Source organism: Lampris incognitus, chromosome 8 (assembly GCF_029633865.1).
Source record: "Lampris incognitus isolate fLamInc1 chromosome 8, fLamInc1.hap2, whole genome shotgun sequence".
In the NCBI taxonomy this organism is placed as follows: domain Eukaryota; kingdom Metazoa; phylum Chordata; class Actinopteri; order Lampriformes; family Lampridae; genus Lampris; species Lampris incognitus.
In genome coordinates this window covers 20305840-20329692 of record NC_079218.1, presented here as the reverse complement: position 1 = coordinate 20329692, position 23853 = coordinate 20305840, and the positions used below count along the sequence as shown (strand labels likewise).

Sequence of the window (23853 nt, the reverse complement as noted above, 5' to 3'; positions counted from 1 at the left end):
AAGGATGTTTTGAAAATATTTAAAAAAATGTCATGAATTCTTACATTTTGTTATGGGCGATGTAACGCAACATCGCTAAAACGAAGTTTAATTAGGAACCAGGTAATTCATTCGTGTTTCCGGAAGAACATATTTTTGTGGTGGCACATCACAGCTGGAGGGTACTTTCCTGCTGCATAAATTGAACTGAGCAACAGTAACTGTTTCTCATGTGTACTGAGTCATTTGAACATCTACGCATTTCGTTTTTTTTCTTCTGGTGTGCGATTCTCTTCGTAGTTTGCATTTTTAAAGTCTCTCGATTCTATTCGAAGTAAGTATAGAAACAGTTCGCACACGGACGTCTTATTTCCTCCATGCTAAGGTCATGCTAGCTAACGCTATTGCTGCAGCTTCATAGCAAGCTGCCCATTCAGTTGTGCAAAATGCATTCCGCATTTGAACGATATGAAGATCCATCCATCTATCCATTATCCAAACCGCTTATCCTGCTCTCAGGGTCGCGGGGATGCCGATCAGTTTATGAAATTGCACAAAGTTGTCAAAATTTGTATTCTTACCCTTATGTGCATCTAGATCTTTATACCTCTAAAATCAGTCTAATCTCCTCACGTCCAGTCTACATCAAATTAGGATCATCCCTAATTTCATGAGCAGATTTTTGTAAATGTTGTGTCAGTGTAAGAGGAAAGTCCAGATGCGACCTTTGTCTATGGGGAAATATTCCTGATGGTTTTTCCTGAGTAACATTGAAAACTATTGGTTGTTTGTGTGTATGGTAGATAGCTGCTGCTAAACCAATGTGGAACAGAAGCAGGACAAAATGCAAAGAACAGGTTAGGGGTACTGTGAAATAGGGCTGTCATGATATTAGATTTTCATAACACAATTATTGTGGTCAAAATAATTATCGATAACAATATTATAGTGATATCTATAGAGTTTTTGAAAAGAAAATAATGATTTTATCAGTCAAATTTATCTTTAACTTTGTTTATTGTGCATTTTCACTCTTTTGACAAATAAATTACGCTCAAAACATGTGTAGGGCAGTGGAGAGAGAGTCTGTAACCATAACTGTAAAAAAAAAAGTACAAAAAGAACAATTACACTTAATGGATAGTGAAAATGCAACCAGATGAAGTGATAAACAAAAGATCTACAAGGCCTAACTTCTGCCATCAATACAATGTCAACTGAAACAAAATCACTTGCAGGGAGCAGGGGACAGAGAGTTTGTGTGTGAGACCACAGGCTGACAACTAACCACTCTGATATACTGTGATTTAATGTCTACCGACCATGTCTTTGCATATTTTTTTCCTCTTTCCATTTGTCATGACATGATTTTGTGTGGCAGTAGTAGCCACACACTGTGGTAGTAGCTAGCTAGTATAGCAGTTTGACAAAGTTTAAACCAGTCAGAGTCAATGTCAAATCTCTCAAAGGATACATGCATTCAAAATACACATCCATCCAGTCCATCCATTATCCAAGCTGCTTATCCCAATCGGGGTCGAAGGGATGCTGGGGCCTATCCCAGCAGTCATTGGGTGGCAAGCGGGGAGACACCATGGACAGGCCGCCAGGCCATCACAGGGCAACAAAATACACATGACCCAGGTTATTTTGTTACAACACAAACACATTTATAATTGACTGCAAGGCAGGGAAATAAAATACTCTAAATAAACTCAACCACACATCAGTCAACTTTCAAAGGTTATATTAGGTTATATATTAGATCGAAAGGGAAAGAGAAAAAGTTCCATATAATCCAGTTCAGTTTATAAAGTAAATATACTCAACTTCATGATTTCCCGGTTATCAGTATCAGTTCAATTCACTCAATAAAACTACTCCACTTCGGGATTTCCCGGTTATCCAACAAACAAAACTCAAAACAAGGACGTATTCTCAACCACAGTTCAGTTCCGTTAACATACAAACAAAAACCCACGAACCCCCAAAGCTTTAGTCAAGAGGATTAAAGGCAAAAAAGACGAATGACTTTCGCCCGCTCACGGTTACTGTGGTGAGTAATTATTAAGCTGTTGCCGAATCTCCAGAGATGTTTAGCGGTCAGATCCTCGACAGATTCCTTGAGATGATGAGAGGAGATGATTTTTCATGGGGACAAATATGTGAATATATAACAACATGGACTTAATACAGCGCAAAGGCTGAGTAGGCTGACGAAGTGGAGTTCTAACTTCTCCCTGCTCTTTTCTCGCCGGCGTCAGTTGCCATTTGTACCACTCATAAAGGAATGTAAGGGCTGGTCTTTCCGAAAGCGGGTAAATCAGAGCCATATCATTGGTTGACAGGACTGATGGGTGTGTGGTGATGAGTGAACACAGACTGATAGCTGGAAACATATTTCTTATTATTTATAACAACATAATGTGGGTGATTGCCACACTAGCTAGTTGCTGTGTTGTGGTGTCACGTCAGGTGTGTGTGTGGGGGGGGGGGGGCGTGAACAGAAATAAACAAATAGTTTTAAGAGGCGCTGGATTATTTATAGGATATTATCATATGCATATTAACATGATATCAGTATTTCATTTTTTAAATGTCACGGTTATCATCAAAACCAGTATATTTATTGCGACACCACTTCTGTGAAAGGAATTGGGAGGAGACAGAGATTGAAAATTGGTCAGGGCATTATCCTTTTATAATTTTGTTCCTTCACCTTTGTTGTTTGTAGCAAGCGCTGTGCCCACATGGGCAGCGTTCTAGCTTTGTCTTCTGGCCCAGGCCATCAAAACTGGCCTTTTTCCACGGACCCTCCTCCCTCTCGCTGGGACACACATCCTGCTCACTGGGATATTCCCCCTCGTTGGGAGAGAAAAGATGGCCGCCTACCCAACCCAGGCAGTTTCCACTCATTGCACAGAAGCTGCAAAGGTACATCTGCCACTTATACAGTACTATTACCTTGTTTTGTTATTTTTAGTGTCTAATCTCACAAGGTTAATTCGGCCCTTAATTGTTTTTTCCTTTTTGTTTTCCCCCCACCCTCATCAGAAGTGTTTCCTCAGCAGGTTGAGGGAGTAAAGATGATTATCAATAAAACTCTGAGCAGCTTTTTTAAGGCGAGTGTCATCATTACATCTGCATCAAATCCAATATGAACAATAGCTCTTTCGTAGCTGTAGGTGGTACATCAAGGAGTATGTGTGATCTTATATGTAATGCATCTATTACTTCCCAGGTCAGTCACACTCTCCACCTCAGCGCTGTTAGTCCATCCTATTACAGATTCCACGTGGAACACCTACAGTCTGATGATTACAGCAAGGATAAGGTTAGCTTCACACCATCAGATACAAAAAAATCTTATTAACTTTGTGTTAATAAATGGGCTTGGGTGTTCATATCATTGGGGGGGGGGATCAAAGTTTGACCACACAGGTTATATTTTTTTTCTTAAAACACTGAATAGGATGCCCCAGCTTTGATTGGTGAGATGGATTCTTCGGGTAGTCTAAACGCTCACTCTCTGCTCCATCTTACCGAGCGAGTACGAAGCAGAGCTGTGTTCCAGGTGAGATTTGAAGTCTCGCTCTGTTTTTGAATCTATTTATCATGGTACCTCAGTGTGAGAATTGTGTTGCACTCTGTTGACCCTTTGTAAGAAGGGACATATCAGTTTAACAGAATCCCTTTCACACAAAATGAATGCTGTGGTTTTGTAAGACCTTTCTCCTTCACTTCCAGTATCTTTGTGTCAGTTATTGATTGTCTTCTAGACCCAACAGGACCAGTTTGTAACATGGCAGTTTGAAACTGAGTACAGAGGCAATGACTTCACAGCTGCTGTGACTGTGGCCAACCCAGACATTCTGAGAGAGTCAGGTATGAAATGGCAGGTGTAAGGACAGGAACCTGCATTAACACTCAGTACCTCAACTCTCTGTCTATGTCAGAGAAATGTATTCTAGTTCCCCCTTGCCTGATGTAGCTACTATGTTTTTATGTGTGTGTTTTTGTGTTTCCCCTGGTACAGTGATTCTTGTAGCACACTTCTTGCAGAGTGTGTCTTCTGGGTTGGTCTTAGGAGGGGAACTTGTTTATCATCGTGGGCGAGCAGAGGAAGGAGGCATTCTCACTTTGGCTGGCCAATATTCAAGTGGGATTTTGTTTTGGTTTGAAAATGTGCTTTCAACCTTTGCTAACTTGCTTGATTAATGTGCTGTATTTTAAATATGAGTTCTTATTCTGCATCTCTATACAGGACCCAACTGGGTGGCCACGCTAAATGCAGGGAAAGGGGGTGCCCATGCTAGTTACTATCACCGGGCCAACAAACAGGTATGTTAAATACCATAATGAAAACGCATAGTATTTGTTTTGGTATATGTTGTAAATGACTGTGCATTCATCCGTGCGTATGTTTGTGTGTCAGATCCAAGTTGGAGTGGAATTTGAAGCCAGTACCAGGACCCAGGAAACCACTGCCTCCTTCGGGTACCAAATGGAACTCCCAGAAGCAAACATGGTCTTTCGAGGTAAAGCCCTCATCTATTTTTGTCTGTAGGTCTCACACAAAGTTTTTGATTTTTGGTGTACTCAGTGAAAGCTTGATGGGTGTATGACAACAATCTTTGTTTTCCATGTGTTTGTATATCCAGGTATGGTGAACAGTAGGTGTATAATAGGAGGAGTGCTGGAGAAGCGTCTTACTCCACTCCCTGCCACCCTCATCATGGGTGCCTTTGTAAATCACCGGGGTGACAAGTTGCAGGTTGGGCTCGGCGTCAATGTGGGATAGTCTTCTACAAACCAGTAGTGGAATTTCAACCCCAGAATCACTAGAAATATCCATCCGCACAAACTTTTTTTAAGGCCTCTCGATTAAACAGGTCCCCAGAGTCCATCGGAGCTTGTCTTATAAAGAGACTTTGTTATAAACGCACTTCTGCTGATTGTCTGAACATTATGGATTGCACACGTGTTGAATCCCAAAGTGTTTCCTTGATTCCTTGCAACATGTCCTCATACCTACCTCTTGAAGTGGAGGTTATGTTTCTTCAGGAGAAAACAATCAGAGCAGAGCACACAGGAAGAATTGGGGAACATCTCACGTAACTCAACAAATACGACTACCAATCTTTTGCTGTCCTCACATGGACCTGAACTGGGAACTTGCTACACACTGAAGATTGCACAACTGATGACTGAAAAAAGGAAATCTGAGGGAATGTGTCTGTTCTTTTGTCTCCTACAACCTGCTGAACTATGTAAATATAAAGGATGAAAGGCATACTGCATACGTAAAAAATACTTTTATACAGCAAGTAGTCATACAGAATTGTGGCATATACAATTGCTAAGAAGTTGTATGCGTACGAGTACGTGTGTGTGTGTCTGTGTGTGTGTCTGTGTGCTCATGTGTTGTGTGTGTTTGTTTCTTTGTGAATAAAAATGCTGTTTTTAGTGTGGGTGAGAGTTCCAAATAATAAATAGGCTTACAACTGGAAGAAGATAGGAGTCCATACTAAAGCCAGCCCTTCTTATCCCATAACCGAGGAATGTGTGAGTGAATTTGCATTGTTTTCAGCCAGGAACTAACTGTAACGTACTGTATGTACATAGATTTATGTGTATGGACACAGGAAACTGTATCCAGTCTGCACTATTCACCCAGCCTCTGGGCATTTTCAGTCCTATTTGACTAATGAAATGTAACTTGTGTATTATTTATTGGACTAATGTATTATGTTAGCATACTGGGAAGAGGGAAGGAATTGTCTTTTTTGGACATAATTTAATAAAGATGTTTATTTCTACTATGTTAAATTATTTCTTTACAAAAGTCTATTTGTAATGTCATCGAGAGTTTTGAGTACTTTTGGCTACTCCCGTTAGGGGTCGCCACAGTGGATTATCCGTTTCCATCTCTTCATGTCCTCTGCATCTTCCTCTGTCACACCAGCCACTTGCATGTCCTCTTTCACCACATCCATAAACCTCCTCTTTGGCCTTCCTCTTTCCCTCTTCCCTGGCAGCTCCATATTCAGCATCCTTCTCCCAATATACCCAGCATCTCTCCTCCACACATGTCCAAGCCATGTCAATCTTGCCTCTCTTGCTTTGTCTCCAAACTGTGCAACCTGAGCTGTCCCTCTAATATACTCGTTCCTAATCCTGTCCTTCTTCGTCACTCCCAGTGAAAATTTTAACATCTTCAACTCTGCCACCTCCAGCTCCACGGCCTGTCTTTTCGTCAGTGCCGCTGTCTCCAAACCATATAACATAGTAGCTGGTCTCACAACCATCTTGTAAACCTTCCCTTTAACTCTTGCTGAGACCCTTCTGTCGCAAATCACTCCTGATACTCTTCTCCACCCACTCCGCCCTGCCTGCACTCTCTTCTTCACCTCTCTTCTGCTCTCCCCATTACTTTGGACAGTTGACCCCAAGTATTTAAACTCATATGCCTTCATCACCTCTACTCCTTGCATCCTCACCATTCCACTGTCCTCCCTCTCATTCCATCTCTGGAGATTGCTTGCTTGTCACTTTCTCAAGGTCAGGCCAGGCGGGTCTTACATTTTCCTTGAGGGTTGGTGGGGTTGTGTGTAGGCATCGCCCCATCATGTGCTTAGCAGGGCTCTCTCATGTAGGCTCTGTTGGTGTTGAGCGGTAGATCAGGAGTGCTAGGTGGGGGTCATCCTGCTTGAGAATTGCCTTGGCTGTCTTCACAGTGCGTTCAGCCATGCCATTTGATTTGGGGAACTGACGGCTGGAAGTGACAAGTTGAAAATCAAACTGCAGCAAACCTCTTGAACAGAGAACTGCGGTCCATTGTCTGTCCAGACTTCCTCAGGTATTTCCCAACGGCTGAAGTTGTTTTTTAACTTTCCAATCACTGTCTCACAATTTGACTTTGGCAGATTCAGAATTTCCAGCCATCTTGAGAAGTAATCTATAATGATTAGGTATGTTCGGCCTTTGTACTCAGAGATCGGCTGCAATTTTCTGCCATGGCAGCTCCAGCAGTGGTGTAGTGAGTGAGCAAGTGCTCCCTGTGCTGGCTGGGCTGACGTTACAGTGTTGACATTACTGAGTTCTCTCACGTCATTGCCAATGCGTGACCACCAGATGGCAATGTTGTAGCGCTGCCTACATTTTGTCAGCCCCTCGTGGATCTTCTGGATCATGTCTTCACGCATGCTGCATGAGACAATACTGGTTGCCACGCCTCAGGTCACTCCGTTCAGTTCACTCAGTGCTTTGAGCTCATGAAAGAATGGTTTGGCTGACATGGCTATGCTTTTAATGTGATCAAGCCAGCCGTTCTCTATGTAGCTAAGGACACACTGCAGCTCACTGTCCATTTCTGTCTGTTCTCTGATCTTTTCCAAGACCGGCCCCCTTACTCCCACGCTCTCCTCTATAGCATTCACTTATGCCTGGACCGACCTCCTTTCCCAACCCATCCGGTTCTGTGCTCTGTAACGGATGCCGGGACAGTGCGTCGGCATCCTCACCATTCCGCTGTCCTCTCCCCCATTCACGCATAGGTATACCTTTTTGCTCCTACTGACTTTCATTCCTCTTCTCTCCAGTGCATACCTCCACCTCTCCTGGCTCTCCTCAACCTGCTCCCTACTCTCGCTACAGATCACAATGTCATCCGCAAACATCATAGTCCACGGAGACTCCTGCCTGATCTTGTCCGTCAACCTGTCCATCACCATTGCAAACAAGAAAGGGCTCAGAGCCGATCCTTGATGTAATCCAAGCTCCACCTTGAACCCATCTGTCATTCCAACGGCACACCTCACCATTGTCACACTTCCCTCATACGTATCTTGCACCACTCCTACATACTTCTCTGCAACTCCCGGCTTCCTCATACAATAACACACCTCCTCTCTCGGCACCCTGTCATAAGCTTTCTGTAAATCTACAAAGACACAATGTAACTCCTTCTGGCCTTGTCTATACTTCTCCATCAACATTCTCAAAGCAAACATTGCATCTGTGGTGCTCTTTCATGGCATGAAACCATACTGCTGCTCGCTGATCATCACCTCTCCTCTTAACCTAGCTTCTATTACTCTTTCCCATATCTTCATGCTGTGGCTGATCAACTTTATACCTCTGTAGTTGTTACAGTTCTGCACATTGCCCTTATTCTTGAAAATCAATACCAGTATGCTTCTTCTCCACTCCTCGGGCATCCTCTCACTTTCCAAGATTGTGTTTAAAACCCCACTGCCATCTCTCTTAAACATCTCCATGCCTCCACAGGTATGTCATCAGGATCAACTGCCTTTCCACTCTTCATCCTCTTCATAGCTGCCCTCACTTCCTCCTTGCTGTGTTAGCAATAATCAAAAATTAAATTTAGCCTGTTTCTCCGCACTGGAGAACGCTAGCTTTTTTTCTAGGACAGGGCAGTGAACTTCATGAAGGAAATGATGCGGCCAACACACGTCGTAAATAGTGACATGACGTGCACGATCACGCGCAAATTACGTGCGGTCATTGTGAGCGGTCATGGTCGTTTTAGGTAGATCTTTTTTTGTTGGTGGTGCAATTGATCTAAAACTCATTTTAAATACAAATATGTGCAATTTTAGGGGAATTCGGGGAGCGGCAGGTCTGTATCTTTTTTTCCACAAAGTTGTAAAACTTAGAAAATCCAAGCGGGTCGTTGTTATGTCTTGTAGATAGTCTGCCGCCCACTGGGGGGCAGTAGAAAGGAGAAGTAAGAAAATGACGTAAAAAAGCGGGGAGGAAAAATAAGGGCACGACCTTCTTGGGTCGTTTAACCAGTCGACTGAAGGGTTCGACCGGTTAGCCAAGGGCCAGCGAGTCTAGTTATCCGTCACCGTTACAATATGTTACGTATGCGTCAGTTGGTATATGCGTCAGTTGCGTCAGTCACGTGTGCGTCAGTCGGTATAGCATGTGGTAAACAGCAATGGCAAGGTTAAAAGCTTTATTTTCACTTGGCATTCTCTTGCAAAAAGAGGATTTGTCAAATACGCTATGTAATTAAAATATTGAGATACGGCAGGTACAAATATGAAATTCTGAAAATTAAAACTTTCATATAAATCTGTACAAAAATATATGTAAATATATTAAAATATGAGGTCTGTAAACATCTCGCCTCTATGTCTTAATAGACATCACACAGTACATTACTGCATAAATGAGGCAAGGGCACATTATAATCTCTCCGCTTCTGCTGAATATCGTCATCCGCCTTAGCTGTTTGTCCCGAACAGAGAGGAGAAGAATCCCTTCCCTCCTTCGCCCCTCATCCTCAAAGACTTGCTTCTTTGAAGCCCTGTTGTTTTTTCTCTCGCTTTCTCTTGCCGCTGTTCCCTCAGTCTTTCCTCTTCTAGGTGTTGCACTTGTTGATTGATCACCACCCGCATATCCTCCTGTAAAAAGGAAAAGAAAAAGAGAAAAAGATGGCTGGGGGGACGAAGCTGTTTACTGTGCTTTTTCCAAATCTGTTGCCAGAGTTCGAAGAAAGTTGAATCAGTTCATCTGGGTACAACACGTTTACTGACGGAGACGTTTCATCGCTCATATATTTGGGTTGTACATAGATTGAGATCTTTGTACATGACATTGGGATGTGTTTTTCTTTCTTTTCTTCTCTTTCTCTCGTGTTTTTGACTGGTTTTTTTCCTCTCTTATTGTTCACAGTAGTTGAGTTTGTATTGTGTAGCACAACTTGCATTGAATTTGAACTATACAGTACAGTGGGAATTGAGTCTGAATTAACTTAAGAGTGGGTGAGAGGAAAAAATAAGTGCATACTTCCTCCTACTCCTTTTCGAGCATGTAACAAATAATCTGATGCACACTGAGATTTGTTCGCTGAGTTTGACGTGTGGATTTGTTGATCATTCCAGATTATTGGCAGAGGTGGACACCCCGGCTTCAGAAAGTGAAAAGTCCTACCATGTATTTATTCTAGCCATTCACTAAAGGTGATTTACCTGGCTGAAGTGTGCTAATTAAATTCAGCTGGTGTAGTGCATGGGTGGAACAAATACATGGCAGGACTTTTACTTTCTGAAGCCGGGTTGTCCATCTCTGATTATTGGCAAAGGCTTATCCATCCATCCATTATCCAAACCGCTTATCCTGCTCTCAGGAGCCTATCCGGGTAGTCATTGGGCGGCAGGCAGGGAAACACCCTGGACAGGCCGCCAGGCCATCACACAGGGCCGAGACACACACACACACACACACACACACACACACACACACACACACACACACACACACACACACACACACACACACCTAGGGGCAATTTAGTGTGGCCAATTCACCTGACCTACATGTCTTTGGACTGTGGGAGGAAACCGGAGCACCCGGAGGAAACCCATGAAGACACAGGGAGAACATGCAAACTCCACACAAAGGACGATCCAGGATGACCGCCTCAAGGTTAGACTACTCCGGGGCTCGAAACCAAGACCTTTTTGCTGTGAGTCGACCGCGTTAACCACTGCGCCACCGTGCCGCCCAGCAATGGCTCGTGAATGTTATATCTAGCTTATTTACATGTTCGAAATAAATCATCATTCATTCATTCATCTAAGGTCACGTTTCATTTCTTTGATTTTTTTTATCTAGATTATTGAGCATGCATAACACGTTGCTAGAGTTATTGAAACATTTGCATCATTACAGACCAAAAGAGAAAAAAAACCCCACCTGCCAGGCATCCAGTTCTTGGGACAGCACCACCTTGTGTTTGATGGTGTTGAGGAGTTGCTGTGTCAGTGAGTCCTTCTCCTGGTGCACCGTTGCCAACTCACTCTCCAGGGACCTGATCACCGTACACGCAGATAACGTGAGATGTGTACCCATAACCTTCTGTAATGACTGCATTTTAGTGAAACCAAACATTGTTCACTGGTGTTTTTCCTATTTGCTGAAAATGTCAAGATTGTATCAAATCAAGTGTGTGTGTGTGTGTGTGTGTGTGTGTGTGTGTGTGTGTGTGTGTGTGTGTGTGTGTGTGTGTGTGTGTGTGTGTTTGTGTGTGTGTGTGTGTGTGCGTGCGTGCGCACGCTGTTGCGTTACCTGTAGCCCGGTTTCCCCGGGGTGTTTCTAAATGGTCTGACTTCCTCCCTCAAAGACTCGAGCTCCTTCTGTTGAGAATGCAGCTGAAAAGGGAAACACCAAAAGCCACTAAAGATTAAATTATAATTTTATGTCGTGTATATTTTCCACAAAGCTTGTTATCACTAATTTCTAATGAACACTAACGAAATAAGTGAAAACCGGAAGTAAAAGTTGTCTGTATAATAGTCACATGCGCCGATATAAAACGCTAGCCCTATACCTGTCCTTAATTTGAAATTCAAATGAACCAAGCCGGCCAATAATGTAGAATACTTTTGAAAAAAAACCCCACAATATACAAGGGTTAGGGTTAGGGTTAGGGTTAGGCCTAACCCATATACAAAATGTTAAATAATTTTGTTGGCTTGGCAGAGCAACAAACTCATCTGATCCACATTGTCTTATGGCAACTTGATTGATTTTATTATGTTGTCAGTATATAGAGAATAGCAAGCAAAAGGTATTGAAAGGGTATTTGAATATTTCTGCCTATTGCTTGCACAGCACAAGTTTCTTTTGTTCATAATAGCATGTAAATCACCTGCCACTCATTTTGCAGCTGAGGCAAGTATGTTGAAACTGGAGTGAGCCGACACTTGAATTGGAATTTACATTTCTGTCGGTGAACAGCTCAGGTGTTTGCTTTCTTGGTTATGTTCTCAGTAACTGACCTCCTCTTTGAGCGTCTGTATCTCGTCATCTCTTGCTTGGAGGACCACAGAATGAGCTAGAAGAACCTCTTTAGCCTGGAGGAGGGGAAAGTTGTGCATATCACAGTTGAATTGAATCCGACAAAACTTGCAGTACACTTATGATTTGGTGATGTACCTCTCTAAAACCTCTATCGGCATCTGTTAGTATTAAATGTTAACATGAGGTTACGAAGAGAAGCACGTCAGTATTGCCTCGGATTAGTACATTCTGACTAAAGTTAGTATGTCAGTGTTGTTTGCACATGCAAAAGCGCTATACTCGTCGTCTGGGATGTGTGTGTGTGTGTGTGTGTGTGTGTTTATTTCCGTATGTACCTGCGATTGCTGAATTTCACTAAGCAGAGATAGAGGTTGTGTGTGTGTATTCTCCAAGACGCTCTCTTCTCCCAGGCCCAGAGCTTTTTGCTGTAGAGAGCGATTCAACGTACGCAACTCAAACACCACTCCCTGCTCCTGCTCAATCTACGTACACACACAACAAGATATATACAACAACAACTTTGAGGAGCATCCTTCAGGTAAGTGGGTGTGTTAGTAAAGTGTGTTAGTGATGAGTTGTTGCATCTACTTAAGCGCCAGAGGCAGCACACATTGGGGTCAAAGGCTACTTGTCTTTCTCCATAAATCCCTTGGCTCTGTATCGTTTCTCCCGGCACCGGTACCCATCCCACATCCCTTCAGTATCTCTTCCAGCCCTTACCTCTGTTTCTTTTTCTCTCAGTTTGGCCTGCACTTCCATCAGTTTTTCTCTCAATGCCTCCCTCTCTGATCTCAGTCTGTCAGTGTCCTCTTGTGATGCTCTCAGCTGTTTCTCCATGTGGGACATGCGCTCCTGCAAAACCTTATTCTGAGGAAGATAAGACCGCAGAGCACGCAGATGATCATAAAATGATGCAGTCGATGGCATGGAGAGGGACACAAAAATATCCAAAACTATTTTCATGCAGAGATTTACCAAACAGGTATATGAGATATGGTACCATCAAAGGGCCCAGATGATGACTATTTACTTGTGTTGACACATTTGCAATATATTAATTCATTTCAAGTGGAATGCATGCCTGTGTTAATATACACACCATTATGTTTTTTTTTTTTTTTAATTTAGCATCATTGGCATAACGTATCTGGTGCAGTAGCCATTTAAATGGGAGTATATTTTCAAGGGTCTAAACTAGTCTAAAAGGGGTTTATGGTACATAGGGTTGAATGATGATTGCTGGGATGGAGCTCCCTCATGAAAAATGGTTCCTTCAAAACCTAGGTCCCATTGTATGTCCATGGCTATTGCACATGTAAAACTGTACCTGGTCCATTTTAATTTAACATTGAATGATTTGAGAAAGATTACACTAAAAAATGGTCTTGTGTGTATACCTCTGCTTGTATGTTCTCTAGTTGTGTGTAACTGATATTTCTGTTAAAAGATGACTCTTCCATCTCTTCTCTGAGAGAACGAAGCTCAGTTCTCAAGGAATGCTCCAGAGTGACAGCCTAGATATTTGAGAGCGAGAGAGAGAGAGAGAGAAAACTATTGTTCTTTGATTTTTGAGTAATGAAGGCAGGGCTCCATAAACTTGCTAGTCCACATTGCTTCTCTCTGTGACATCTCTCTCACACACCCATTCACACACACACACACACACACATACACCCCCCCCCCCACACACACACACCCAAAGATGCTTTTTTCTCTGAAAAACTTTAGGATATTTATCACTGATCTGTTTGTAACCTCTGCTAGCTGCTCCACTAAACGTTGGTTGTGACTGGCTAGCTGGGTCAGCTGTTCGCTGTCATCCCTTCTTCGGTCTCGCCCTTGGCTGTGATGACGCTCCAGCTCAGCCCGCAAGGTGGCTAAGTCAGATGTCAACTCCGACTCTCTCTGCCCGGATGCCAGCTCATTCATCTCCAGCTTCCTCTGCAGAACGTGCTTCTCCTGCTTTAAAGTCTGTGACACATTCAGAAAACACGTAACATTCAGCAGCTTTATGACACCGAGTGTTAGGTTTAGGCCTTAAGATGTGAAAAGAAAGAAAAATGGCCTGTTCTCCAGAAATATTTGGACGGTAAAACTGTTCTTATTTCCAATCTGGTCATGGAGCGTTGGGGATAAAATGTCACAATAACTATATACTTAGATTAGGGGTGAACAATATATTGGTCAGCTCATCAGTATGAGTCAAATGTGTTGCCAGTATCAGGACAGATATCAAAATCATGGCGAATAAGTTAATATAATGATGCACTAATTATGTGCCGAGGGAAATGAAAGGCGTTGATTATGTGCCGAGGGCGATGGAAAGCATTGATAAAAAGACAGGTCGTGCTACAGCCTACAAAGAAACATAGGCCCTTTTCATATTTACAAAAAAAAAAGTCTTCACTTGAGGTAATGGTGTGATAGTTGACATTTTACAGGGAAGCTTATAAGGACTGACCCGTTGTAGAGCAAATGAAGATGTCATGCCAAATTAAATGTTACACGTTTTCTCTATTTAAGTTGAAGTAATTTGTGCGTATCTCTGTTGGTGAATACAGATAGTCGGAAACAGTGTGGTGTTTTAAAAAAGAAATCGGGACAGGCACTAATAAAGCGGTGTTCTTAGACATCTGCATCTGCACCAAGCATCAGTTACAACATAATAGGTAAACTCAATCTTACACCGATGAAAAATGCATCATGTTCATTTAGACATGTATTGTTCCTTGCAAGTATTATTTAACTATACAATGGGCTGTAAAACATCTCGCCTCGCTCAACACATCTACAGTATCTCATCCTCAGTTTTACCTCCAACTCCCTCTCCCTCTGCTGCAGAGTAGCCGCTAGCTCCTCATTCTTGTCCAGTAAAGCCTGGCCTAGCTCTGCGGCTAGGAAGAGGTCTGTCTCTATTCCCCCTCCGCCGTCAACCTCACCCGAGAGATGAGAGGATGTAGACGCGAGAGCGAGGGAAACAGAATGAGAGGAGGATGGGGAAAGAGGGAAGAAGGAATCTTCTAGGCTTGGGGAGGGAAGGCTGTTTTTCCTTGGGGAGAACATTTTGCCAGGGGCTCAGGCTGGTAGAGGTCAGGGGTCAGAGAGCTCGGCTCATTTTCCAAATCCTGTGATTTTGGATCCACACACACACACACACACACACACACACACACACACACACACACACACACACACACACACACACACACACACACACACACACACACAAAGATGCAGAGACAATGTGGCCTCTTTCTGCGGCTGATTTTAGAGTTTTGTTGACAAAGACATCCCAGGCTTATTTAACCAGGTCTCCTCCTCCCTCAGCTGGTCTCTGGCTTGATCTGGTCTGTTTGAACACAATCCCTCTTGTTTAGCTCAGGCTTCTCCTTTACTGTGGTGCCAAGAGCGATGATGTTGGTGTCGTTCTTATTCTCTCCAAAACGTTATGTAACTTTATTGGATTAAAAAGAAAAGAAGAAAAAGAAGAAGAAGAAGAATAAAAATGCCGGACATTCATCAATTTGGCAAAACAAACACAAATAAATGTAGGATCTCTGTGGAGCTCAGCATGTTCATTACATTGGCATGAGGGTGGTTGTTTTCTGGTAATGTAATCTTGCATGTCCTTGAAGCAGTTCTTTTGTCTAAGAGCGGCTTTTGTTACTCTGACCGAAATACCAGTTCCACAATTAGCTTTGTTCCACCCCCAAATTCTAGTGTTATTGTACCTTATTGGTCATTGACAGTACAAAACAAATTTCAGTCAATAAATGCATAGTCCCACAAACTTAACACAGCAATCACAGGTGTTAACATAATCACTCAGAAAATCTGCCATGCTATCCACCTCAAGTTTAGAAAATGTATCTAGACCAAAACATAAGACACTGGTTGATGAGACACCTTTGCAAAATGTTCCTACTTACAGTCACTACTGTGGTTTACAAAGTATTTTTCAGACTAGTCTCCCGCTTCAGATTCTTAAAAACGTCCTCTACCATGCCTGTCCTTCAATCTTAGGTCATTGTCAGCAATCTCACCTGTGAAGAGCTCTCCTTGTGATCACACATGTCTTATCATTAACAATCCCTGCTGAGGTGAAGAAGGTCCTCTCTGAATTTAACATTACTTTTTCCCGTTACCATAACTCATGTAACCCAAGTTCTTCTTGTCTATGGATGAACAGAAACTGAGTCTTTCTTACCTGACATTTGTCAGCCAAGTCAGGTCTACTGTTCCTGTTTGGTGAGTGTTTCTGTGTGTGCGCATGTGTGTGTGCGCGTGTATGTGTGTGTGTGTGTGTTTATGAGTGTGTGCCTGCGTGTGTGTATGCATGTGTAGGAGTGTTTGCACAAGAGAGGCTCAGTTGGTTTCCTTGGAGCAGCCACTCTGGGCAGGGCAGTGGCAACATGTAAATACAACCGGTGGCTCCTCCCCCTTGGGCGAGATGGGCTGAAAGAGAAAAGGGGATAGAAAGAGAAGAGAAACACAGGAAGTGCCAGAGAGATAATGACCTGTTCAAGTAAGCGTTAACCACTGCGCTGACATCTAGTGGCAGCATAAGGCAGGGAAACAAAGCAGATTTGCTCTGTGGAATGCAAGCACAATACCCAATTGTATGCTTCTCTGTTTGAATAGGGGTGATGGAGGGTGAGTGAGGGAGAGAGGGAGAAGAAGGTCAACACACAACCAGGGGTCTGTCTAATCCGGCCCTCCTCCTCTTGCCCCCATCCTGTTTACCTGCTTGATGAGTTTGAAAGGAGCTCTGTGTGTGTGTGTGTGTGTGTGTGTGTGTGTGAGAGAGAGAGAGAGAGAGAGAGAGAGAGAGAGAGAGAGAGAGAGAGAGAGAGAGAGAGAGAGAGAGAGAGAGAGAGAGAGAGAGAGAGAGAGAGAGAGAGAGAGAGAGAGAGAGAGAGAGAAGGAAGGAGGACAGGGGCAGAGAGAAAAAGGGACGGCCATCACTGCACCACCTTCTATGAGACAGCACACAGACAGAGGGGAATAAACAGCCTACCTGATATTCACCTAACGTAGAATAAAGTGAAAAGAGCCATGGCTTCAAAACTTTGTTTTGTTGTGTTACTTTGCATTTTGCTGCCGTTTTCTGAGTCAGGAAGACAGATGCCCAAACTCTCTGACAAGAAACTCTGCGCTGATGCAGAGTGTAGCCGTGAGTAGACTCCTGAAAATACTTTACCAATGCTGACCACAGCTAAGTAGTAGCCTATCACTATGCATGTTATGAATAAAGTGTGGTGATTACGGTGGTGTGATCGTTACTCTACTGGTAGGCTGAGTTGTCACGTATCTTGCCTTTGCTGTATAGACAACACAGCTGCAGCACTGTTACTAAAGCCACATTCTCTGCACATGACACATTATCAACATTACTTACACCATCAACCTCCACCCCCTTTGCAACACCATACCTCTATGTCTTCTCTTGATTTCCTTTGTCCTCGGCCAGACCCCATTTTGATAGCCCGTGCGCTGGAGGACTACTATCCTGGAGACTGTAGGTTCATCCCCATCCGACAGGGACAGCTCATCTATGTCTATGCCATGCTAAAGGACAGAGGGAACCTCTTCTGGGCAGGAAGTGTGAGTGAAGAGTCTGTGCAGCTATGACTTCAGCTCATCTCCACACCGAAACACCCTAGGAAGACTTTGCAATATGATTGATAAAATAATAATCAAGCATCTGTGTATAGCATTTACTAACCTTGCATAGGTGAACACTATAATTATCCCCCCCCCCCATTTCTTCTGTTTACAGGTGCAGGACTCGTACTATGGACAGCAGGAGGCTCGCATTGGACATTTTCCCAGCAGTGTTGCGGAGGAGACGCATGCTCTCATGCCAGCCACCGTTGAAGTAAAAACTGATGTAAGTAGATGCACACACACTTCAATAGTATTACTGTGCTATGTGTTGCTGTCTTCTTTACTGTGCATTTCTTCTCGATTGCAGAAATGGGACTTCTACTGTCACTGAGATTTAAGCACAACTGGTCGTCACCAACAAATGATGCAAACTTCTGGCAGGCTAAACTACTAGACAATTTCTTGTCTCTCATGTGACCCCATGCATATTGCTCACAGTACGTCAATATGTACCTATGGATAAGATGACACCTAAAGATTTGGACATAGTCCAACAAGAATGAAGCATTCTACAGCATAATCACCTGTCATAAATGTAGTTTGCATTTACCGAGGTGCAAGAGTGAATCAGTGCTGCTTAAAAAGCTCTCTTTTTGTTCTGTCTCTTATGAACAACTCATCCTAACCACATACAGCATCAATTCCTGCTTTGCAGATATCTTTATACACTAGCTGTCAGAGAATATAAGTTAGACAATAGCTGAAATGGGTCTGCTGTTTCTTGACTGTCATGAATGCATCAGAAAGGAAATGTGCAAATGTCATCCACTGAAATGGTATTTTCTGGTTCCTTTTAATACATTTTAAGGAGAGATAATATGATGCCATTAATAATGCAAAATTATGAAAAGAAAGGCGAGAAAAGGAAAACAAATTCAGCCTCGAAAGAATTTATAATGCTGTTCACTGATGTTGGATCATGTCACAACAAATCAAAGCTTTTTAAAGTAAAATGTAAATTTTGATAAATGTTGAATTTTCCTTTTGCATTCCCATGTAAAGCAGTTTCCCATGTTGGTATCAAATAACTCATGCTATACTACTAAAACCATTCTGTATGTTAGGAAAAAGTCATGTAGAATGAATAAAAAGTTGCAAAGATGCAAAGCTTTTCAATCAAATTATTCTTTCAGGGGGTGTCCAGGTAGCGTAGCGGTCTATTCCGTTGCCTACCAACATGGGGATCGCCGGTTCGAATCCCCGTGTTACCTCCGGCTTGGTCGGGCGTCCCTACAGACACAATTGGCCGTGTCTGCGGGTGGGAAGCCGGGTGTGGGTATGTGTCTTGGTCAGTGCACTAGCGCCTCCTCTGGTCGGTCGAGGGGCCTGTTCAGGGGGGAAATAACGTGATCCTCCCACGCGCTACGCCCCCGTGGTGAAACCCCTCACTGTCAGGTGAAAAGAAGCGGTTGGCGACTCCACGTGTATCGGAGGAGGCATGTGGTAGTCTGCAGCCCTCCCCAGATCGGCAGAGGGGGTGGAGCAGCGACCGGGACGGCTTGGAAGAGTGGGGTGATTGGCCGGATACAATATACCAGTGTTAGTCTTGACGCGGCTTTGTTTTACGCCTCATATAGATCCACTGATAACAATAAGAAGTGTCCAGCAGATGGCAGCATACTGAAGATACGTCAAAGAACGTACGCTACGTAACAGCGTGGGATCGTGGGTAGACGTATAGCCTATATGTGTAGCTTTGTATTTGCGAAACATTTTTTTCATGTTGATAATGCTTATGTATAATTGCATATGTACATGCATACATAAGATGGGTTCCACTCCCAGCCTTACAAACTCACAAACAAGTATTATATATTTTAATAATGCAATGTAATTATTAATTGAGAATAAAAAGAGATGTAAGGATGGAAAGCATGGCACTATATTTTTTTAAACATACACAAAAATGGTAAATATCTTGAGAGTGATGCTAAAAAAAACGAACAACATCCGAGTTATATCTGCAATCTCTGTGGCTCTTTGAGGGATGGTCTTACTCATAAGTGGCTGGCTCTCCTAAGAAAATTAGTGAGTACCACTGCAATATACAGTTGGGGAGAAAAGGGGGGGGGGTTCTTTCAAAATGTGGATGTACATGTAAATGTAACATGATTAGAAAACTCCTACTTGGTGCTTGAAAGGTGAAACGCTGAACATGAGGTGAATGCCATCCTTAAAAAAAAGTCACATACAGGTACTTTTTACTGAATTATCAGAGTAACTAATTGGCAAGATTAGAAACATTTAGATTTTATCTCTGCATTATTCTACAAGGATAATCACCCCCAAAGCTCATCCAGCATCTACTTTTCCCCTACAAATTTTACAGCAGAATATCATTTCAAAATGTGTTTATTTGCTATATTACCGGTAACACACTCTCTCTCATCCAAGTGAGAAAGAAATTAAGATAATTTCTTTTCAAAAGTATAGACAATTAACAACAATGGAAATCTTTTATGTAAATGCTTCCATGCCCTTTGTTTGTCAGCATTGTTCCAATTTCTCTTTTCATGCTATCAAATTTGTTGGCATGTCCGCATAATTTATCTCAAGGTGAAATCTGAAACTAACATAAACACTTCGTATTTCGAAGAGTCAAAACTGCATTTTAGTCAAAATATGAACCCTTTCTATGATCACCTTTTCCCGCTGATGCATAGTGGGGCAAGGTGCTTTTTTTCTCCCCCAAGATCGGTGCTGCATGGATGTCCCTGTTGAAAGGATGTTATTCCTCACAACTTTCCAACAAACAACAAGAACAAAATGGATAAAAACAAAGAGCCAACATGGTGGAGCATGTATGTTTCAATGTTTATTCTAATTGGTGTTACCTTTTAACAACAGAGGTTAATACATTTGGGGTTTGAAATCAATATAAAGGAATGGTAAAGCCATAAATATCTGCAAACTTTCTTGCAACGATACACACGTATCCGCTCAGGGTTCAACCTAAGCTACACATGCGCATGCACACACACACACACACACACACACACACACACACACACACACACAGAGTTTTCTTAGCAGCTCAGAGCTCATGCTCCTCAGTGGAAAGAAATCCAGTTTTTTTCCAGGTTTTCTCTCCGCTAATATCAGTTCCCACCTCTTGCCACTAGCTTCCACTTTCTTCCTGTTCTTTCACCCTCCCACATCTTTGGCCCTCTATTTCTTTTCAGTGAAATACACATCTGGTCCCTATTCCTTTGGTGTTTCCATTTTATAGTGAACACACTGATGACTATATTCTTCCAGGGATGTCCCTCTTACCTCACACATACAACCAGCACTATCCTCAAAAGAGTAAACAGATTGAACTGACATCTTACTTATGGCCACGCAGGTAATATTTAAGGAATATTATGACATTTTAAAATTGAGTCTACTAATCTTCCTCTAACACCTGTCATAACATGGACAAAACCATCTTACGTTTGCCTTCCAGCTGTCCTTACACTACTTTGTCAGCATTCCTCAACGTGTTACAAACCACAAGTCTAGCTTGCAAGCCACTTTACCCATTGGTTTCACTGAGGGATGCTAACATTCTCCCCATTCTGTTACTCAAACCCTGATGCAGACAGTTTCCCATGATGCATGTCAAGTGCCCTGTGAAAAAATCATAAACCAAATGTCAAAATATAAAGATATCCCATTTACACAGTTGTGGGAACATTTTGGAAAGAGAGGTATGTTTTCTTTTCTTTCTTCTTTTTTCTTAACATAGGGTAGTTCTGGAGGCTTGTGATGTGGAAATCAACTTTCAGGACCTCTCTGTTTTCTGTCCTAGTTATATAAATATAAACCTGTTCCTTAACTTAGTGTGTCCCAAAATGTTTTAGCATGCTCCCAGATTACGTTACAAAAGCTCAAAATGTTAGACTCTGGCTGTAAAGCACCATTCTCCTGCAAAGATTTAAGAGCAACATTGGGTTAGGGGTTAGATATTATTTCACCACAAGGCATCCTGGCCTATCAATATGTGGGCAGACAGGTATAAGTCACCTCAACTGCCAACAGAGTGGGACAGGGCTAAATTGAGACAGGTATCGCTTTGTTTTAGTAGTCGGACAGGCTATGGGGTCAGGTTCTGCTCTACTTCTTTTGTTTTGTTGCCCCATCTTCACAGATGATAGGAATGGCATGCTCCGGGGTGGTAGGGGACCGAGGGGTAGTGATTGTCAGCACGCCATCGCTTGACAGACTTGAAGTGACTTCATTACAGGAGGTGCCCATAGGAAGCTTGTACTTCCTCAGAAATTCCCTTGACACAAAGCCATGGTCATCCTGATCACAAGGAGTACATAAACACAAAACCCCCAAAAGATCAGTGCATCATTGTATTGTCTGCTTGGTTAAGTTTATCAACTTTTGATGCTTGCTGGAAAGATGCTAGCTGGAAAGCAGCAGGGAAGTGTTTGATATACGTTTGCAGGCCTCTGTCACTCCACTTACCTGCCTCTCCTCATGCTTGGCATGTACTGTGATGAACTCCCCAGTGACATTGACAGATATCTCCTCAGGGGAGAAATGCTTCACATCCAGATAAATGATATACCGATCCTTCTCCACGCGCATCTATACAGATAAAAGAGAGATTAGGCACATGACTTGGGAAAGCTGTTAGTTGCAGGACTTGACCCAGCACTCTGCTGGGCACGTGAACTTCCTCATCTTGGTGTGTAATTTACACTTCATACAGTAGCTAAAAGCACAGAGAGCAACATAAATAGATCACAGAGTATCTCACTGGGAGTCACAACTCAGGAAGAAACTTAACACCTTTCATATTTAACTTCATCTTTGTGTTCAGGGCATTTCATATAAGGGTGGAAGACCACTGAATGGCTTACAGATGAATTTGGTTTTACCTCAGTGTGTCCATTTTCAGGCCAGTTGAGCCAGCGCATGAAGGAAGGGCGTATCCAGGGGAGGGACCAAGAGAGAGGCCAGATAAGTGGCCAATCAGAGAGGGATTCTACCGAGGGCAGGTCAGAGAGACGAGGGCCGAGAGCTCGGCGGTACCAGGGGTATTGGATGGGGATATCCATGATGAGATTTTTCCAAAAAAGAAGGAGAAATACTGGTTAAGAAAGTGGCTAGGTCCTGGGTGTGTTGAGCTGGTGATGATGGTAGGTCGTCTATAATTCTCCCTGCTCCACTGGTGTTCAGGCTGAGGTGCTGGATGCTGCTGTTCTCTCCCTGCAGGCACCATTTATAGCCCTTTCTGACCCCTCCCCTCAAGCCCCTGCTTCATTTCACTCTATGCATGCCACCTCCAGCACACACACACACACACACACGCACACACGCACACACTGACCCTGCCAAGAGTCTGAATTTTCTGGAACAATGAGGTCAACTGTTGATGTCAATCTCTTTCTTTCATTGTTTTAACTGTTCTAACTCTCTCTCTCTCTCTCTCTCTCTCTCTCTCTCTCTCTCTCTCTCTCTCTCTCTCTCTCTCTCTCTCTCTCTCTCTCTCTCTCTCTCTCTCTTTCTCTTTCTTTCTCTCTCTCCTACTCATTCTTTCAGTCATGAGTTGACACTGGCTAGGAATAGTGCTGATGCCCCTCTTCTCTCTTTCCCCCAGGAAATGCCCCCGTCTGGGTTTAAATGTCCCTGCGTATGTGTGAGTGTTTTTTGTGTATTTTATGTGTCTGTTTATGTGGGTTGGTGTGTGCGTCTGTGTGTGTGTGTGAATATTTGTCTGAAGCATGGTTGCCAAAGTATTAGCCCGCTAGGTTCTGAGTGCCAAAAGCTTTGCATTTGCGCCTAGGGTGGATGTCCGGTCGGATGAAAAATTTGACAATTTGTATGGGATAGCATACAGTGGCAATGCCATTGTGTATCTTTTCGCTGTGAGCTCAGTTCACAAGTATGAAGTCCGTTCTGACTATGTGACAGTGTTTGTGTATAGTGTTGTTTTTCAGCAATTTAGGTATTTACTAACCAATGTTTGATTATCTTTGGCTTTTGACATTCATAGATGCTGTTATATCATTATGCATCAGCAACTGGGATGCCCTGTTTGACCTTCGGTGGAAAATGGCATCAAATTCTGCGATATCGCCCCAATTTTTTTCCTCCTCTTCACCTGTCTGTTAATTATAAGCTTGATCTTAAAGTTGTAGTTTAGTATTTGTCTTGTTCCAGGCTAACATTCTCTGATCTTTTAGGCCAATATGCGTCAGAGAGCCACGGGTTGTTAGTTAAGGCCCTCCTGGCCATTCACAGGTCTGGGTTGAAGATCGATTGTACATTTGCATTGTCCTCCTGTACCTGGAAGACTATACCGAATGAGACACAGGTGACATAATTAGCTTTTCATTTTAACATTTTAAAAAGTGCGAGGGGCCAGTGAGTGTG

At 42.9% G+C, this 23853-nt stretch overlaps 4 protein-coding genes across 4 annotated transcripts; 2 read left to right on the top strand and 2 right to left on the bottom strand.

Moving 5' to 3' along the window:
* The first annotated feature begins 229 nt into the window (after positions 1-229).
* On the top strand, positions 230-4780 carry si:dkey-71l1.1 (uncharacterized protein LOC569883 homolog). The gene is made up of 8 exons (XM_056285170.1): positions 230-313; positions 2714-2913; positions 3034-3101; positions 3759-3864; positions 4016-4138; positions 4244-4320; positions 4415-4517; positions 4641-4780. Exons 2-8 carry the CDS (start codon positions 2730-2732, stop codon positions 4778-4780), a joined length of 801 nt encoding a protein of 266 aa, XP_056141145.1. The 5' UTR covers positions 230-313; positions 2714-2729.
* A 4173-nt stretch (positions 4781-8953) lies between these two features.
* bicdl2 (BICD family like cargo adaptor 2) lies at positions 8954-14877 on the bottom strand. Its single transcript, XM_056285459.1, has 9 exons — positions 14629-14877; positions 13570-13785; positions 13212-13328; positions 12535-12681; positions 12150-12296; positions 11793-11867; positions 11080-11162; positions 10708-10822; positions 8954-9413 (listed from the first exon to the last, which is right to left on the bottom strand). The coding sequence occupies exons 1-9, from the start codon at positions 14875-14877 to the stop codon at positions 9234-9236; spliced, it is 1329 nt and encodes a 442-aa protein (XP_056141434.1). The 3' UTR covers positions 8954-9233.
* A 1870-nt stretch (positions 14878-16747) lies between these two features.
* mia (MIA SH3 domain containing) lies at positions 16748-18578 on the top strand. Its single transcript, XM_056285334.1, has 4 exons — positions 16748-16987; positions 17285-17418; positions 17594-17704; positions 17789-18578. The coding sequence occupies exons 1-4, from the start codon at positions 16870-16872 to the stop codon at positions 17810-17812; spliced, it is 387 nt and encodes a 128-aa protein (XP_056141309.1). The 5' UTR covers positions 16748-16869; the 3' UTR covers positions 17813-18578.
* Positions 18579-20277: 1699 nt separating this feature from the next.
* Positions 20278-22656, bottom strand: LOC130117046 (alpha-crystallin B chain-like). Its single transcript, XM_056285187.1, has 3 exons — positions 22356-22656; positions 21940-22062; positions 20278-21771 (listed from the first exon to the last, which is right to left on the bottom strand). The coding sequence occupies exons 1-3, from the start codon at positions 22533-22535 to the stop codon at positions 21580-21582; spliced, it is 495 nt and encodes a 164-aa protein (XP_056141162.1). The 5' UTR covers positions 22536-22656; the 3' UTR covers positions 20278-21579.
* Between the last annotated feature and the right edge of the window lie 1197 nt (positions 22657-23853).